The sequence below is a fragment of the Lotus japonicus genome, chromosome 4 (genome assembly GCF_012489685.1).
Source record: "Lotus japonicus ecotype B-129 chromosome 4, LjGifu_v1.2".
Classification (NCBI taxonomy): Eukaryota; Viridiplantae; Streptophyta; class Magnoliopsida; order Fabales; family Fabaceae; genus Lotus; species Lotus japonicus.
Genome location: NC_080044.1, coordinates 6,674,470 through 6,693,979, shown reverse-complemented (window position 1 = coordinate 6,693,979; position 19,510 = coordinate 6,674,470). Strand labels below are relative to the sequence as shown.

The 19,510-nt window shown below is 35.7% G+C and overlaps 2 protein-coding genes across 6 annotated transcripts; both read left to right on the top strand.

The window, feature by feature from the left end:
* The first annotated feature begins 2,572 nt into the window (after window positions 1-2,572).
* On the top strand, window positions 2,573-4,445 carry LOC130715931 (heat stress transcription factor B-1-like). The gene is made up of 2 exons (XM_057566086.1): window positions 2,573-2,935; window positions 4,003-4,445. Exons 1-2 carry the CDS (start codon window positions 2,654-2,656, stop codon window positions 4,345-4,347), a joined length of 627 nt encoding a protein of 208 aa, XP_057422069.1. The 5' UTR covers window positions 2,573-2,653; the 3' UTR covers window positions 4,348-4,445.
* A 4,451-nt stretch (window positions 4,446-8,896) lies between these two features.
* On the top strand, window positions 8,897-14,333 carry LOC130711613 (uncharacterized). 5 transcript variants are annotated; one of them, XM_057561304.1, is made up of 6 exons: window positions 8,914-9,484; window positions 10,305-11,262; window positions 11,364-11,888; window positions 12,091-12,552; window positions 12,920-13,265; window positions 14,037-14,333. In XM_057561304.1, exons 1-5 carry the CDS (start codon window positions 9,027-9,029, stop codon window positions 13,229-13,231), a joined length of 2,715 nt encoding a protein of 904 aa, XP_057417287.1. In that variant the 5' UTR covers window positions 8,914-9,026; the 3' UTR covers window positions 13,232-13,265; window positions 14,037-14,333. The 5 variants fall into 5 exon arrangements, with proteins under 5 accessions (XP_057417285.1, XP_057417290.1, XP_057417288.1 ...); XM_057561303.1 differs by lacking the exon at window positions 14,037-14,333 and adding an exon at window positions 13,538-13,960; XM_057561302.1 differs by lacking the exon at window positions 14,037-14,333 and having other exon boundaries at window positions 8,897-9,484; window positions 12,920-13,960.
* Window positions 14,334-19,510: the final 5,177 nt, after the last annotated feature.

Here is a 19,510-nt window from a genome sequence, read left to right as displayed (position 1 = left end):
TTGTCTTTTAGATTAAGAGTACCTTTTATACTAAGAATTATCTTTTATTTTGGTTAGTATATCTTATTTCTTTTTTAGGGATTAAGTTTATCGTTATTTGGATTAGTTTATTTTACACAGAAGTACACTAGGGTAGAGGCATGATTGAGTATTGAATATTATATTCCTGAACTAAATGCTACTAGAATAGTGTAGATGCCCCAACTCGACAAACTGCTGATGGTTTTTTCTTTGAATTTAATAATATAAAAGATTATAAATCTGACGTGGCAGTTACATAAAATATAATTGGTTGTAGTGTAAAACTCATTTACAAACCCATATATCCATTGAACTAAAATAATAAGATGTCAAACTAAATCACATATCATTTATGTTTAAAAAAAAGAGGTGTTGGGAGTGGGACATGGACTGAGGGTGTTGGTTGCGGCCTCATCCTTGCTGTTCTCTACGCTCTCACTGGTGCTTGGTTAAGTATGGGTGGAAGAGGTGGTTCTGTTTATAACGTGGGAGTTGTTGGCTTCTTGAACCCAATTATCTGTGAAATTTAGATTTAGCAACTCAACTCGATCGGACCTAGAGCGGCGATTTCTTCCCACGGCTCCGCCACACCTTCAGGGATTGTTATGAGGGCTTGTTCAAAGGCACGCTGCTCAGACGTAGACCACGAATTCACCATTGTAGCACTTGTTCTTTTGCTGAATGTATTTTGCTCTTGTGATACTCTAATGTTGTGGATTTAATTTATAGACTTGTAATCTTGTGAAAATCTTATCTTCTTCTCTTTCAATTTTGAAATGTTTGTTATCTTTGATCAAACTTATCTAATAATTATTAACTCGTTCAAATTTGAAAAAAAAGATGAATGATCGAGTCTTATTTTATTTTATTTTGAAGTTTGAATCGTTTGTTATCTTAGATCAAATTCTTTTGATACAAATTATCGCAACTATGCGCCACACCGCCAGTTATATTTTGATAATTGCATAGCTTAATTCGTTATAAAGAGGCCGTTCGCAATTATCTACGTCTAATTACGTGACCAAAACAATCACTTTGACATGAGAAACAAAAAGGCTAAGTTCAAGAAAAAAAGAAGAATCCTTTTGGTTGCCAGCAAATTGAAAGATGGCAGGGACCAAAATGATTACATCATAATATATCAATTAGGATACAAATTTTGTAAGATTTATTTATATCTCATATTCTCATTTTTCCTTTTATTTCATATTCAAACTTTATTATGTACCAAAATATTCAAACTTTATTTTGGCAATTTAGTACTAGACTACTAGTGGTGCATGATAGGAAACGTTGGAAAGTTTGCAGGACCCAAAGTGGGTCAGACTTCGCGGCTCTTCCTCTGATTTTCCATATCCATAAACTTTAATTTTGTGGGCCTTTATCCAGGATATATGCTCTTCACTTTAGATACATATGTATCACATTCACATGTAAGAAAATAAGAGAGTTTGTCCAAAAAAAAAAATAATAATAATAATAATAAGAGAGTGATAGAATTAAAAGAAGAGAGTCAGAGAGTGATAGAATTAGAAAATATGTGAAAATTTTAAGATAGAAAAAATGAAATGTGATTGAATTAAACTCAATGCAATAACATATATATAAAAATGATTTGTAGTCCATGCTAGACCGTTAGATTATGCATTTATATAAGTTTTTCACTTTGTAACGGTCAAAATTCTCTACAAAATAGGTGTTTAATTTACATTTCACATACATATATATGTATCACATGTAAGAAAATAAAATCGAAAAGCTATGTGGTCTCATGATAGAAGGATGTCACCCCTCCTATAGTCATTGCATTTAATATGAAAAGAAGAGAGTGATAGAATAAGAAAATAAGTAGTGAAAATGTGAAGATAGAAAAAATGAAGTGTAATTGAATTAGAACTCAATCTAATAACATACAAAAATAATTTGTAGCCCACGCTGAACTGCCAAAAAACACATTTATTTAAGGTTTTCACCACACAAAATAGGTGCTGAACACTACAAAAATAAATAGTCTCTGCAAATCAACGTTGAATAAGATATGATGTAAGGGGATTCAATTAATTAGATGCATCAAACTTGAATAACATTTTGTTTTTATGCACCAATTGGCATATTTTTCCTCAGCCCCCTTTATTTTAGTTACGAAAAAGGTTATTCAGCGCCGTAGCTAGGTGTCATTGTCACATAATGCATGTGCTAGTCTTCTAATTAAACGTTCCTAACTCTGACTAATATAAATAGAAAAACGATGCGTAGATAATTGTAGAGTTGAGACATCTAGTGCTATAAAAGAGAGAAAGTCAGAGAAAAATTTAAGTTTTTATTGTGTGTCTACATTATTTGTATATATCTAAATATATGATATGCATGTCATTGATGTCACATCTCTTTTTCAAGTTAGCATGTGGAAACAAAACACATCGCTAGAACATAATTATTATATTTTCTCACGAGAAAGTTGAAGAAAGCACAAGATCGAAAATGAAATCAATGATAAGAAATAAAGGGAAAATCAATTTCCACGACACTAGTAGTTTCCTAGCTACCAAGTGGTGGGTGGAGTGCTACCACTATATAAAGGAAGAGTGTAGAAAATATAACCTGTTTAGGCAACACACAAGCCAAGCTAAGCATGGCTGAAAATATGGTGGAGCTCAACCTTGATTTAGGTAGCTTCTTCAGCCGTCATGCAGGGCAGTCCCCTAGGCCGCGGTGCCCGGCACCGTTTCTCTTGAAGACCTATGATTTGTTAGAAGAAGGTGGTGCAGAAGAAGATGGTGCCAAAATTGTGTCATGGAATTCAGAAGGAACTGGTTTTGTTGTGTGGTCTCCAGCTGAATTCTCAGAACTCACCTTGCCTAGATATTTCAAGCACAACAACTTCTCTAGCTTCATTCGCCAATTGAACACATATGTAAGTCATTTTAATTTCGATATATCTCTATACTCTAACATATACAAGATGAGTGTTTCTAGCCTGGCGTAGATGAGATAGTAGTTACTATAATTCCCTCAACACAATCAGGTATTCGCACTATACTGTAAACGGTTGGGTACTTGGGTGCATAATGTATTTTTTTCTCATTGTGATTGTTCCCCCTTCTATTTTTTCGATTCATTTACATACTACCATCTTTTTTATTTTCATAAATTTTATCTTCCTATTTCCATTTTCTTACTTCAGGAAATCATATCTCACTTTTATCTTCTATATATCTCTCTCGGTGTGTGTGTGGATTTGGGGCTTAAAGGAATTATCACAATGGAAGCAAACAAATCAAACTACGTGCATCTAATTTCAAGAGTTTGGTCAAGTCAATATAACAGATAGTATGGTCAAATTAGTTATTTTAACACAAAGTCAAAATCGTCGATTGTAGCTTACATGCTGTATTGTTATACTGGGAGCACACTTAAGTTGAATATATATAAAGATAACCTTGCTTATTGCGAATGATAACAATGTCTTTGACTTTTTCACTTTATTTTCCTTTGTTCACAAGAGAGTATTATTAGCATTTTTCTAAATTAAAGAAATCATATCAGATCTAGTGAATGCGAGCAGTATTGGGCTTTAGATATATAAAACTTCAGCATCTTTACATTAGACTTAGACACCATATTTTAAACTAAAACCTTAAAGCATATGCATTTTGTGTAAAGTCCTATCACATGTACTTGTACGAGTGGTGAAGTTGGTTCTCCACCAACATTGACACATTACCTTATTAAACACCATATCTTTCAATCTAAACCTTAAGATATTGATGTATTTATCTTTTGGTGACTCACATATACTAATTTTCTTTTGTATCTTTGATGAGCGTCTTCATCCCGTTAGAGGGCGAGACACTAGGAAAACTGAGACGTTGTGTCTAACTATGGACTTTGTTGGTATTTAAATTTGTGTTCTCATTTTTTTTTTGTGGTGGTATATATAATTAACTTGTTTCATCTTTTCGGATCCTTATACAAACACAGGGTTTCAAGAAAACATCATCTAAAAGGTGGGAATTCCAGCATGAGAAATTTCAGAGGGGTTGCAGGCATATGCTGGTTGATATCACGAGGAAGAAGTGCGAGCCAAGTGTGTTTCCTTCATACCTCAAGTCTTCTTCTGAGGAAAACGCAACAATGACATCTAATTCAACGGAAGAAAGCAAAGATTATCATGAACTACTCATGGAGGAGAACAAGAACCTAAAGAAGGAGAGATTGGAGCTGCAGACGCAGATAGCTGAATGCAAATCACTACAAATGAAGTTGTTGGACTGCCTCTCTCAATTTATGGACAAACACCAAAATAAAGTTAGGAAAACATGCTAATTAATTGATGATTATTTAATGGAAGATGCAAATAGTGAAAAGAAAATTGTGGTGTTGCCGTGTTTGTCATTCAATACAAAATAGTACATGTTTTATCCTTTTTGGTTTTGTTAGATGTAATCTTCATTTGAGAATTTCGGAAAATTACAAAACCCCTAGCTAGTGTTCTTCCTGAATTTAAGCGGGAGCACTATCTCAATCTCCATTGATAGTGCATGACTCGGGTTGAGTTTTCCAACACGATGGAGCAATGCAGAGACACGACAGTGGAGGTGCAAAGGCACTCCAATGCTCGAATATGTGTATGAGCAAAGAAAGAAAAGCTCAAGTTCTTATAAGAACAATAAGTTAGTAAGATGGGTAAAACTTTTGTAATTAAACTATCAAATATTTATAGAGCACAATCTATATATATATAAAGGAGACTTGAGGTTTTGCATGTATTAAATGCATTAAACCATAAAGTTCCCATACATTTATATTAAATACATTAAAAAATAACAAAAAAAATTAAATATATTAACAACTAAAAAAAATTATATAATAAAAAAGTATTCAACTACTTATATTAAATAACAACATTCATAAACTTAAAATTGACTTGAGCTTTACATTTTACAAATATTAAAAATTAAAATTAATAATAAATAATATTTATTAATAAATAATATATATAAAATACTTTTAAATCTATCTATCTTCTATATATATATATATATATATATATATATATATATCTTCTATATCTATATATGTAAGTACTGAATGCATTTAACAATGAAGTTGAACAAAATTTCTATTCAACTTTTAATATAATGTAACTTTTAAAACTCTCCAATCTTTTTGTGTTTGTTTTTAATGTTACAAATACTAGCATTAAACAATGAAGTTGGACAAATTTCTATTCAACTTCTTTTATTATAATGTAACTTTTGAATCTCTCTAATTTTTTTTTTTCGATACACATGCTAATATAATGTAACTCTTGAAAAGAATACATATAGCTTCTATAATTGAAAAAGATATATAATAATCGCATGCCAATCTTTCTAAGTGCAAATTTGAATACATATTGTTTTTGAAAGTGCAAATTCCCTACAACTAATGGAAATATGTCATCTTTCTCTTCACCAATTCATTTTCCCAAATTCAATTAATACTATCGGTTACAAATATGGATCAATTTCATTTTTTATGGGCCATTAATCATTCATCCTCTTATTCAAAATTAGTGAGACATTTCATATTCTTCAATGATTAATCTTCAAGTATAAATACACCTCATTTGTTTGAGTTTTATGCAACTTTCATTCAACCCCCATGAAGTATGAGATATATATATATGGAGATAGAGGCCATGGATCTTGGGTGCTACATGTATTTCTTTTGTTATTTGTTTTCATATCTCGCTTTGGTAAGGTTTATTTGTCCTTTTATGGCTTCTTCTTTGTTCTCTCACCTACTTTGATATTTTTATTCTCTAAAACCACCATTTTTCTACCCTTTTACCCTCACCTTGCTTAAACCCTTCTCGGTTTCTTACTCACTTTTTCCTTGCTAGCTTTCACGCCGGGGTGTTTAATTTGAGGCTCTAATATTGTATGTATAAACTAAATTCTTCAAGGATTTCATTTTTTGCACATTTTTTCTTTTACTAATTTTTGTGGTTTTTTATTTTATCTTAATTATTCTTCATCATTCCCTTTCATTTTATACTAAAACTTGAAGAAACATGTATTTCAGATGTACTATTGTGTAATGTGTATGCTTAACTATATACATAAATAGCATTTCATGATATCGATGAAAAAAAATTTCTTTTGCTTTATGATTTATATTGCAGAACTACTTTTCAAATATAACTCTTTCATTCAAACTGTAACATTACATCTCTTTCCTTAGTTTAACTTTTACTTTATCTCTGGTTATTGAAAGGTTGTTGTTTGCACCTTTCTTTAACTTTGTGCTGCTAATATGTGTATTGATTGAAAAAATTATTTAAATATAATTTTGATCGATTTTATATTAGTAAAAATGATTTGATGATGCATAACAGAGGAAAATAACCATGACTAAAGTTGAATAAAGTTAAATTTAATAAATAATTTTTTACACTGATGATTGTTAAATTTTTTTATTGTTGATATAAAGTAAAAAAATGTCATTATAACTTATTTATGATATTAAAAAATTATTACTTTTTTTTGTTACAAGAGGAAGGCTAAAATAACACAAAAGACTACACCGCGATGTCCAAATACAACGAAGCTATAATGAACAACGGGAGAACTCGCTAAATGCGATGCGGAGAGCCTTCTCTTGACGCAAACCGGGCAAAAATTATTACTTGATTTAAAATATTTCAAATTCAATTAATTATTTTCTATATTATCAGATAAAAAATCTTAAATAAAATGTATATTAATTATTTACATCAATTATTAAATTTGAGTAATATTAATTATTTACACCAATAAAACTCTAATTCTATTCAATGAAATGTCACACCTCCATTATTATCTATTTTATAATTAAATATTTTAATATTTATAAATTTATTTAAACAATAATAATTGTATATAATTTTAAAAAATATTATCAATAAACCCGTGCAACGCACTGGTTTTATATCTAGTGTGAAATGTAATTGAGATACTATGCCTTACTGAAGCCTTTGTAGAATGACTTCTAAGATAATTGTCTAAGCTTGGGAAACTTTTAGCTACTTAAATTTGTGTCAGCTTTGTTTTACTCAGCTAGTTGTTGGACGAGAAAAAACTTTCTTTGGTTGTCCTGGTGAGCCGGCACAACATTCGCTCAGTTGTTAGTCCTATAGGCTGTTGAAGACAATATTGGGCCCATTGGCCATTTGGGCCGGCTAGAAAACTTGGGCTGAGATTTTCAAGGGAGGGAATAAGAAGCTTTAAGAGGAAGAGGAAGGGAGGGTAAGTCTTCCCCTTGTTTGGAAGTTCAAAATTTCACAAAACATCTCAATTTTGGGGAGCTCATAAAAACAACTTGAGAGAGGTTTTAGAAGGCTCCAGAACCCAGCCCACAAACAAAGACTTAGGCTCTTAGATTTAATGATTCTCACACAATTAAATTTAAATGAGAATATAAAGACAAGCATATTCATGTTCTTGAACTTCTTGATGGGCCTTAGGGTTCCTTTGGTATAATGATCTTCCTCAACCAAATCATCAATTTCTATCAAGCATGGAAATCAAACCTGAACCCATGGAGTACCCTTGATCCCAACTTTAATTGGAGAAATTAACTTTGATCAGGTTTAGGTAAAAATCAAATCCGAGCCAAAACCCAAACCTGAAGATGCTCGGATGGAGATGGGTTTAGGGGTGAAAGTGCAACCCTAATGTAATAATTAAATAATTTAAATTCTAAAAGTAGTTAAATAATAGCGTCTATCACATATATTTTACTAAAAATTTGATTTAATTCTTAAGTTTCTTATACTTTGAGATGCCTGGAGTGTATTTCTTTATAAATTATTTGAATTAGAATGTATTTTCTATGTATATTTATTTATTTATTTATTTATAAGTGAACATGATTGAATAAAAAAAATAAAAAGGAAGGAATCAGCTGGCTAATAAACGGTCCAATCAGCATATTAAATCAGGCTATTTCAGAACTGGAGATTAGATCGTCGAATCGACAGTGAACCGTTAAAACTGAAAAGTTTACGATCTAGAAGAAAAATGATAAAATGCAACTGCGGCCTATGGAATTTGAACTCAGGATGCGGAAGGTGCAAAAAGAATAATGGACCACTACTCTATGTCTGATTTAGAAAATGTCTATGCAAAGTGCTATATCTATTTACACTTGACCCACGTTTCCCACCAAAACCAAGTTCTCCACTCAAGATTCTAACATTCAAAGCTTTCCAAGCTATGATTTATACACATCTCTTCACTTCTTTTTCACCTTCATTTTGTATTATTTCTCGTTTCTCTATCAATCAAATCACCTATCACATCTTTACTTTCTCTCTCCTTTCGTCCTATCTCTCTCTCTTCCTCCACCTCTCCACACCTCAAAAATGAGGTGTGAAGATATAATTATTCTTTCCAAGCACACCTACAACTTGTTACTTGCATGTGAAGGGTGAGAAGAAGAAGAATGAAGTGAAAATGGGGTGGGATGAAGAAGATGAACAACAACACATGAAGCTAGATGGAGATAGGGTTTCTATTTTTGCGAAGAGGTTCGATTAGGGTGAGTGAGAGTGATTTGAGGATTAGTTTAAGTAATTTTCCGTGGAACTGTTAAAAAAAAACCATCAAATCAACGTCTTTAAAAGTTTAACACATGAGCATACCACATTAGGCCAATCGGATACAAAGTGTAGTGACTCGAGCTCCGAGTTAAAGCGAGAACTAAAATCACATTTTTATTTCCCGAATCTAATGGATATTTTTCCATCTTAACTTTAACTAGTGTAGTGACTGGAATTAAATCTCGCTCATTTTACCGGAATCAAAACTTACTAAACACTTCAAAAAAAATTGCACCAAAAGGAGATAATGGGAAACATATAGGGATGGTGACTAAAAAAACCAACTAACCAAAGTTCCTCCACACAACAACCCAATCCATAACAAACTGGAGGCAGACTCGACTCACTGAGCAACTCGGTTGCCGCGACTCACTCACGGATGCAACTCAGCAGCTGCAACCTCCTCTTCATTCCGGCGAAGAACCCCCCACGGTTTTCATTCAAACCCTGCTTCTGCTTCAACCATAACTCGGCCGAGTCAAACTCACTCCAAGCCGAGACCCTCAAGACACTGGAATGGAGCTCCATATGCAAGCACCTCTCTGCATTCACCTCCACCTCCATGGGCTCCTCCGCCGCCAACGCCGCCCGTTTGCCCATCGGACGGACCCCTCAGGAGAGCCAGAAGCTTCTCGACCAGACTTCCGCCGCCAGACTCGTCACTCATCCGCCTGACTTCACCGGAATCCATGACTTGACGGAGATTCTCACTGTTGCTGTCTCCGGTCAGCTGCTAACCATCCCGGAGCTTTGCACCGTTCGCCGCACGCTTACTGCCGCCAGAGAATTGTTCCACAATTTGAAACACTTGGCTTCTGCTTCTAGTAATCCACAAAGGTATACTAATGTTACACATATAACTTTCTGTCTGTTATTGTCAGTTAGCTGAGTCGTTAGACTGTTATGATTCTGTTATTGAGTTAGTTAAGAGGTAGCCTGATGCGACATATGTTAGACACTTCTTGTGTCTAAGTGTGGGTGTCGTGTCGCGATGTCATGCTTCATAGGTACGAGTCTAGTGGCGGATGAAGCACTACACCGCAACACGACACCGACACTGCTGCGATGAAGTGTCTGACACGTGTCGCGTCGGTGTTGTACTGAGTGTTGGTGTCATGTTTGACACTGGGACACTTCATATCTTAGAGGTGACCGTGCTTCATAGGTGAGTCCTGAAATTATACGGGAGTTTCATTAAGCCATATATAGATTATTTTCACTCTTAGTTTTCAGTCTTTTCTCCCTAGTTTACATTCTTAATATGTTAATCATTTTCTTAGAGTGGCACTCTAGAAGGTTTATGTGACTTTCATGCTCTCAAATCTAATTTGATTTAGTTCAAAGGGGTGATATGAAGTTACAAACAATAGCCTTCATTCAAGGGTTTTTTATGGACTAATTCTGCTTACAAGCAGCTTCTTTTTATGCATTTTGGCTAGGTGCTGTATTTTTCTTGATTAACTTTGGGGTATAGATTGGTAATGGATTCTCAAGTCCCCATAAGGCCTTAAAAGAAAGTTTAGCTCCAAGATAATGATGGCATGCTGAGTGTAGTACTCCAATTGAACTTGTCCTTTTGGCCATAATTGCTTCCTTCTAGAAATCCTGAGATAATGATCAGAATAAATAACCTTGGTGATTCAATTTTTCCAATCAGGTACATACCCCTTCTTGAAATACTGCGTAATTGTAATTTTCAACTGGACTTGGAGCGTAAAATAGGATTTTGCGTAGATTGCAAGCTTTCAGTAATTCTTGATAGAGCAAGTGAAGACCTGGAGATCATTAGATCAGAAAGAAGGAGGAACCTAGAAAATTTGGATTCTTTATTGAAGGAAGCATCATCTCAAATCTTCCGGGCTGGGGGCATTGACAGACCATTAATAACTAAGCGTCGATCTAGAATGTGTGTCGGTGTTAGGGCTTCCCATAGATACTTGCTTCCAAATGGGGTTGTTCTGAATGTTAGCAGTTCTGGAGCAACATACTTTATGGAACCCAAAGACGCAATAGATCTGAACAACATGGAAGTTAGGCTTTCGAACTCCGAGAAGGCTGAGGAAAGAGCTATCTTGAGTATGCTTGCATCTGAAATAGCAAATTCAGAATCAGAGATAAACTATTTATTGGATAGAATTCTTGAGGTTGATCTCGCTTTTGCAAGAGCTGCCTATGCTGGATGGATGAATGGGGTGTGTCCAATTTTTAGTTTAGGTAATTTTGAAGGCTGTGATTCAGTTGAAGAGGATGATGATTTAACAGTAAATATTGATGGTGTACGACATCCATTACTTCTGGAGTCCTCCCTAGAAAAAAATTCAGATAATCTTACAAGATCTGGAAATGTTGCGAAGTTGGGGAATGGAAACGGAGCAGTGGCTTCTACAAATAGACCACAAGGCTTATCAGACTTCCCTGTGCCAGTTGACTTTAAAATTAGACATGGAACTAGAGTGGTGGTGATCTCAGGACCTAATACTGGAGGGAAAACTGCTTCCATGAAAACATTGGGCCTGGTGTCACTTATGTCAAAGGCTGGAATGCACCTGCCTGCCAAGAACAGTCCAAAACTTCCTTGGTTTGACCTTATCCTTGCAGATATTGGAGATCATCAGGTAATATCTGAACTTTTTTATGGACAATAAAGACATTTGGTTGACATCATGTAGTTGTTTCGTTTGTTGTCTGATTCTTGTTTTTCCCCTCCAAATTGAAGTCCCTTGAACAAAACCTCTCAACTTTTAGTGGGCACATCTCACGTATTTGTAAGTTTTTGGAAGTGGCCTCAAAACAATCACTTGTTCTCATTGATGAAATCGGCAGTGGAACTGATCCATCAGAAGGTGTAGCTCTTTCTACCAGTATCTTACAATATTTAAAGGATCATGTTAACTTGGCTGTTGTGACCACTCATTATGCTGATCTAAGTAATTTGAAGGAAAAGGATACCAGTTTTGACAATGCAGCAATGGAGTTTTCACTTGAAACATTAGAACCAACTTATAGGATCCTTTGGGGATGTACTGGTGATTCAAATGCCTTAAGCATAGCACAATCTATTGGCTTCGATAGAAATGTAATTAATCATGCCCAAAAATGGGTAGAGAAGTTAAAACCAGAACAGCAGCAAGAGCGAAGAGGAATACTGTATCAGTCATTGCAGGAGGAAAGAAACCGATTAAAGGCCCAGGCTGAAAAGGCTGCATACATTCATAAAGAAATCATGGACGTATACCGTGAGGTACAATCTGGTTGTTAAGGGGATTCTGCTTTTTATTATTATTATTATTATTATTATTATTATTATTATTATTATTATTATTATTATTATTATTATTATTATTATTATTATTATTATTATTATAGCTTCTTTATCATCATATTTGCAGTTGATTATTTTGTTGCGTTTTCTCCTCTCACACTCCTTTTTAAATATTGCAAAGATCCAAGGGGAGGCAGAAGACCTTGATAGACGAGAGATGGAACTTATGGCAAAGGAAACTCAGCAGGTCCAACAAGAGCTAGAGGATGCAAAATCTCAGATGGAAACAACGATACAGAAATTTGAAAAGGAACTCAGAGTCTCTGGGCGTGATAAACTCAATTCACTTATTAGAGAATCTGAATCTGTGATTGCCTCCATTGTAAAATCCCATACTCCTCCTGATAGTTTTCCTGTCAGTGAAGCTGATCACGGTTCATATGCTCCACAATTTGGCGACCAAGTTCGTGTAAAGGGATTGGGAGGGAAATTAGCCACAGTGGTTGAGTTGCCTGGGGATGATGAGGCAATCCTGGTACAGTATGGTAAAGTGAAAGTCCGTGTGAAAAAAAGTAGCATCATAGCTATTCCATCCAGTGCAAAGAATGCTGTAACTAGTTCTTCCACAAATCAGGGGAGGCAGGTATGCATTAAAAGGTTTAGATCTTTGCTCTTGTGTTAATGTTTAATAACTGACCTTTCATGGAAGAAATAATGTTATGTACTTTCTCATTAAGAAAGTGAAAGTGATTATGGCTAGCATTGATTAAAAGAGACATTTCTGAACATGGGAAAACTTAGCTTAAGTTGAAAGAAGAACTGCTGTTGATCATGTTTCTAGTTAGATCATCCTCTAATTAGGGCCCATATCAAGTTTATATCTAAAAATTGTTATGTCTCCTTTATAAAACAGGCTTCTTAACCTGATTTGATTTATTCAAAAGTTCAGAGGATAATTTCATTGGTCTAAATCAAAATCCTAAGGTTTAACATTTTGATTTAATTTGTAGAGTCTGCAGAAAGCACAACACAGGGGTAATTTAGATGTCAACAGCAATGATGATCTTCCATATGGTCCAGTGGTGCGAACATCTAAGAATACTGTGGATCTTCGCGGTATGCGAGTGGAAGAAGCTTCTATCCACCTTGAGATGGCAATTAATGCAAGTCGACCATATTCGGTTCTCTTTGTGATACATGGGATGGGCACTGGCGCTATTAAGGAACGTGCGCTTGAGATCTTACAGAGTCATGCACGTGTTTCTAATTATGAGCCTGAAAATCCAATGAATTATGGTTGTACCATTGCCTATGTCAAGTGAACCCTCGTTGCCCTGGTGCCATAAGCCATGCCAGGTTAACCCACTTTTGTTAAGGAAAGCCCTGCTCCTTTCTTACCTGATCAACCAAATGACTAATTTGATTTGTACACAAACAAATATAATCAAATGAGAGATTATAGCAGTTTTAATTTATTGATATCTACACCAGCGTTCTTTGTTTTTTTGATATCATCTTCTGAAGCATTCTTTACCGCTTTTCCTCTAACAGAGTGAATTTTTAATTTGTTCTATCTATATGATGGCTCTAGAAATGGTAGCACCCTGACAATAAAGTATGATGTGCAGTGGAAAGTTCGAAAGTTCGGCTGATAGAAAGTTCATGAAGATACTCCCTTACGGTTATTGTGAGAAAGATAAGAAAGATTTTAGCAAGCAAGGGATTCATAAACCTCAGACCCCAGAAGAAATTGTATAGAAGTCCAAAATCCTTTTGGCCGAGTTCTATGGTAATTCTGGAATATTGGCAGGGAAGGAGGAAAGGGGAGAAAAGAGACTCCTAAATTCTGTAATTCCTACAGTTCACCAAACCTCCAAGTGAAATTTAATGGCTTTGTCCCACAAAGAAGACAGTCCATTATGCTAAAGCAGTGTCTTAGTGTTTATTATTGTTTGTCATTTCTCATGTATATGTTCTAAATTTTAAAAGCACAGACTGTGAAATCACTGTCTTGAGAATATTGCAATGTTTAAACATGGAATTTTTAGTTACCGCTGCTGTATATGCATAAGAAATCAGAGAAGTAAATATTTGAATTCAAATGTTTGAAGTTTGCTGTTCTTGCAGAATTGTGGAAATGAAGAGCTTCCTCTAGGAAGATAAAACAGATGTGGAGAAAGAATGGTCGAGGAAGATAGAAGTACACTCCAGTGAAGTTCAACTAATAAAGTTCCAACCAAGAAAAGAATAAGTTGATTTTCTTTGAATGTACTTAGGCATATCAAAGCTGAATGTCCTCAATCTATAGTGATTTTCTTTACACATTACTATGTCAGTCTTCATTGAGATAATACAACTTCTCATTGAAACTGTAGACATAATTATTTCTATCTAAAGATGGCATGTTTTTGGCAGCCCTTAAAACTCTTGTGGTCAAGATGTGTAAGAATTTCACCACCAGGAAAAGCAGATCTAGTGGCTTCCTTAGCAACCCTGAGGATCAATACAATAAATAACAATACAATTCAGCACTTCACCATACCAACCAAAGCAACTTTTTTTTTGAACTCACCAAAGCAACCTACTAATAAAGAAATTCAGAATGAAATTCAAAGTCTGAACCAAAGACTGAATTATATATGATGATATATTTAGGATTACCAACTTAAGTTTGAATTTTATATTTGAGCCTTATTGATAAGATATAGGCTTAATTGCAACTTTGGTCCCTGACGTTTACCAATTCCACGATTTTAGTCCCCCACCTAATTTAATTACACAGATGGTCTCTGACTTTGCTGGCAGTCTGCAACGTTGGTCCTATCGTTTGTTTGTTAATGGAGGAGGTTTACGTGGATGGTCACTTAGCTGATGTGGAAGTTGAATTGGAGAGAGAAAGAGACCAGCAACTGATTCAACCTTTTTCCTCGCCTCTAGGGACTCGTTCGTTCTTTATCTCTTCCTTTTCGCTAAATCTCAAGCTTCGAAACATCTTCCTCACGGTGCTTTGTTTTTTAAGGAGGAAGAGGGTAGAAGATGACTGTTGTAGGTCTCACGTGCAACTCACGTGTTTCCCTCTCTTCAGTCCTTCTTTCTCTCTCCAATTGGACATCCACGTAAGCCTCCTCCGTTAACAAATAAACGGCAGGACCAACATTGCAGACGGGCAGCAAAGTCAGGGACCATCCGTATAATTAAATTAGGTGGGGGACTAAAATTGTGGAATTGGTAAACGTCAGGGACCAAAGTTGCAATTAAGCCTGAGATATATTGTTTATTTTTGAAAGCAAGATATTGTTTGTTGATAAATTTGTTAAGAATAGGATTGTTTTTTTTAACTATGAACTAAAAATAAACCTATCAATAAGGTTCAAATTTAAAATTCAAAATACTCCTATCAATATCAAAATATATTCCTAATATCAGCAAAGATAAACTTCTCTTATATATGTACCAGATTATACTGCGTAGTTTCTAGCTTCTTGCGTCTTTTTGCTGTGACTGGTAAAGTAGTTTTCATAAGGTCTTCAATTTTTTTGTCATTCAGTTAATAGATCAAGAGATTAATGGCGGCCAAGAAATATGAGGGACCTGCAATAGGAATTGATTTAGGCACCACCTACTCATGTGTTGCTATATGGCAAGGACAGAACAATCGAGCTGAGATCATTCCCAATGAACAAGGAAATAGAACCACTCCTTCCTGTGTTGCTTTCACTGATACACAAAGATTGATTGGTGATTCTGCAAAATATCAGGGTGCAATAAATCCATCAAACACCGTCTTTGGTAATCACTTTTCTTTAGTTTATGTGTCTTAATTTCATTCATGACTTTTCTGTTTTGATCAGAACAAAATGAATTATACATCAATATTGTTTTTACTTTTGCAGATGCAAAGAGGCTAATTGGTAGGAAATATCGTGATTCGGTTGTTCAGGATGATGTTAAGCTCTGGCCCTTCAAGGTCATTGCTGGAACTCATGACAAACCCATGGTTGTTGTTAAGTACAAGGGTAAGGAAAAACGCCTCGTTCCTGAGGAAATCTCATCCATGGTTCTCTCAAAGATGAAGGAGATTGCTGAGGCATTTTTGGTGTCACCTGTGAAGAATGCAGTTATCACAGTGCCTGCTTATTTCAATGACTCTCAGCGAAAAGCCTGGTGCCATTGCTGGCCTCGATGTTATGAGGATAATCAATGAACCAACGGCCGCAGGTCTTGCATATGGCCTTCAAAAGAAATCTAGTTTTGCTGGAAAGCCACGAAATGTGTTCATCTTTGATCTCGGCGGTGGCACTTTTGATGTGTCTACTATCACTATAAAAGATGATAACTTCGAAGTGAAGGCCACTGCTGGTGATACTCACCTTGGAGGAGAGGACTTTGATAACAGAATGGTGGACCACTTTGTTAAGGAGTTTAAGAGGAAGCACAAGAAGGACATTAGTGGGAACCCAAGAGCCTTAAGGAGGTTGAGAAGTGGGTGTGAGAAGGCAAAAAGGACACTCTCATTCACCCCAGGCACCACCATTGAGGTAGATGCTTTATTTGAGAGCACTGACTTGTGTTCAACAATTACTCGCTTCAGATTTGAGCAATTGAACAATGATCTCTTTAAGAAGTGTATGGAGACAGTTGAGAGGTGTCTTGAAGACTCTAAGATGGACAAGAGTGACATAGATGATGTTGTCCTTGTTGGTGGATCTTCTAGGATTCCCAAAGTTCAGGAACTATTGCAGGATTTTTTCAAAGGTAAGGAACTATGCAAGGACATCAATCCTGATGAGGCTGTTGCTTTTGGTGCAGCTGTGCAAGCTGCTTTGTTGACTGAAGAAGGCATTAAGAATGTTCCAAACTTGGTGTTGATGGATGTTACACCATTGTCTCTTGGTATATTAGCAAAAACAGATTTCATGAGTGTGGTGATTCCTAGGAACACTACCATTCCTATCAAGAAGACAAAAATATGTACATATGATAACATACCTAGTGTCTTGATTAAGGTTCTTGAGGGTGAGAGAGCAAGAGCCAGTGATAACAATGTGTTAGGCTCCTTTATTCTTTCTGGCCTCCCTCGCGCTCCTCGTGGCCGTCCGATAGATGTGTGCTTTGCTATAGATGAAAAATGGCATTCTAACTGTTTCTGCTGAGGAAAAAAAATCACTGGTAATAAGAATGGGATAACCATAGCCAATGTAACAAACAGGCTGTCAGCTAAAGAAATCAGAAGAATGATTCAAGAAGCTGAGAATTACGAGGTTGATGATATGAAGTTCAAGAACAAGGTGAACTCAATGAATGCTCTTGATGATTACCTTTACAATATGAACAAACTTATGAAAGATAAGTGTGTCAGTTCTAAGGTCCCCCCACTAGTCCAAGTTAAGATCAATTCAGCTATTGTAAAGGGCAAAAAATTGCTTGATGTGGCCAGAAGCAAGAGACTTTTGTGACTTATTAAGTGAGCTTAAGAGCATTTTTGAACCTGTTAAAGCCAAGATCAACAATGGTGGTTGGACTCATGAGGACAGTGATGAGGATTATGGTAGCACTACTGGACCATCAGAATCAATTGCTGCTTGGACCAAGCGGCACTTGAAGAAGCTTAGTTTAAGAATTTAGTTTGAATTGTTTTTAGTTAACATTCCAGAATGATATTCCACTTAATTGGATTAAGCCACCAGTAGGGCTATCCTTACTTGGAGTAACCAATTTTTTCCTTGTTCTTTATTTTCTTAGTTTTTCTGGAATGTTTTTAGTAGAATTGCTTCCTAGGGATATTTTCTTAGCTTGGAAAGGGATTGCTTTAATTCCTACCATATAATTATTAATAAAGAAGTAATTTTTTTTGGGAGTAAGATTTTAGAATTTTTACAATTTTTAATAGATGCTAAGAGACATATGGCGAATTTATTATTCAAGATGATATATTGTTATAATAATTTTACTTTTAAATGAGTTATTAATTTTTTTTGCAATTTCAAAGAGTTATTATATTTATCTTTTCAAATAATTAATTTTTAGGCTTAATCCTCAAATTAGTCTCTGTCTTTGTCTCGTCGTCTGATCTAAGTCTCTCATCGGAAAAATTTGTGCAAAAGGTCCTCATCAATGCAAAACGTTTGGAGCAAGTCCTCACTGGAGGGCGGAGCTCCGGCGAGTGATGATATGGCCTGCTGACTGTGTTAATGAGGCTTACATGGATTTTTAAAAAAATAAAAAAATACCACATCAGAAATTTAAATTTAATTAAAAAAAATAAAATTAATTAACAAATCTAACCCTAAATTAATTAGAAAAATTAAATCCATCTTCTTCTTTCATATTTCCAGAACCTACCCTTTCTTTTCCTTCTTCCTGAACCCAAACCAAAGCCTTCACCACCGCCGGCCAAACCATGGAGGCAGGAACCACCCCCATGGCAACCTTAAAAGCTCGAAAGAAAGCCATGGTTCGATTCGTGTTCGCTTGGTCTTGATCTGGCTCGATCTGGCGTGATCTGGGTTCGGATGCGACTGGGTCTTGCTTCAGTTTGGGCTTGAGTGGTGGTTATGGCTTGTTGGTTGTCGATATGGCTTCAAGAGGTCGATCTGGGTTTTTCCTTGCTCGTCGTTGGCTCTGGGTTCTTCTTGTTTTGTTCCCTTCTTTCTTCTTCTTCTTAACTGATGGAAGCACGATGGTCGTGGTGATAGACTCTGTGGACGGCGACGAGAAAGCTTGAGGGAGGGCTTCGATCTGTTCCTGGACGGTGGAAACGGTGGCATCGATTTGTTCCTGAGGTTTTGGTTGTTTGTAAATTGGGGATTAGGGTTATTTGATTTTGGTGTTTTGGGTGTTGTGCTCTAGAAATTCTGGGTTGAAATTGGGGGTGGGGTTGGTGCTGGATAGGAGATCGAAAATGAGCGATGATTTTGGAACACTCAATTCAGCAGCTTTTTAAGGAAAGAATGAGAAGGAGAACGAAAAGGGGGAATTTTTGTGTAATTGAGAGGTGAACCTGGTCGAGATTGAAGAAGGGATTGGTAGCGCGTCGAGGAAGAAGAGAGGCAAGAATTCGAAGAGGAATCAGCGTCCATGATTGTTATCTCCAAGGCACACAAGAACGACATCAAGAAGCCCAAGAGACACCGCCACACTTCCACCCGAAGAAGAGTAAATTGTTGTCGCTAATGGAGCTATTAGGATTCTCAACTTAGATTTCTTATTTAGGCTCTATATGTTTTGTTTTTGTTTCAAACCTGTCTCTATATTACAGTCATTTTCATGGTTTGTTCAGAATTCAGACAGAATGGTTGCTTTGATCTGTTTCGTTGAAGACATTTAAATTTTTCTGGGTAGTTCATATGTTTCTGATTTTCTGGATTTTGGGGTTTTATTTTGTGGGTTGGATGTTGTTTTGGAATAAGGTTAATTTGTGGGTAAATTTTTGGAGTTTGGGGGAGGGGTTGATCTTGTGTTAGAGTACATTGAGTTTGTATTTACTATGCTGCTGCATCATCTTTTGAGTAGTTATGACAGCTGACATATGCAGCTGTTTGTATTCTCCTATTTATGTCAGCTGTTGGTATTCTCCTATTTATGTCAGCTGTATGTTACAG

What these genes read in the sequence shown, in the direction of transcription:
- LOC130711613 (XM_057561304.1), top strand. Translation starts at nt 9,027, where the DNA reads ATGCAACTCAGCAGCTGCAACCTCCTCTTCATTCCGGCGAAGAACCCC. An exon ending in GCTTCTAGTAATCCACAAAG is followed by an intron (nt 9,485 to 10,304) that starts GTATACTAATGT and finishes TTTTCCAATCAG; the next exon opens with GTACATACCCCTTCTTGAAA. An exon ending in CAGATATTGGAGATCATCAG is followed by an intron (nt 11,263 to 11,363) that starts GTAATATCTGAA and finishes TCCAAATTGAAG; the next exon opens with TCCCTTGAACAAAACCTCTC.
- LOC130715931 (XM_057566086.1), top strand. Translation starts at nt 2,654, where the DNA reads ATGGCTGAAAATATGGTGGAGCTCAACCTTGATTTAGGTAGCTTCTTC. An exon ending in TTCGCCAATTGAACACATAT is followed by an intron (nt 2,936 to 4,002) that starts GTAAGTCATTTT and finishes ATACAAACACAG; the next exon opens with GGTTTCAAGAAAACATCATC.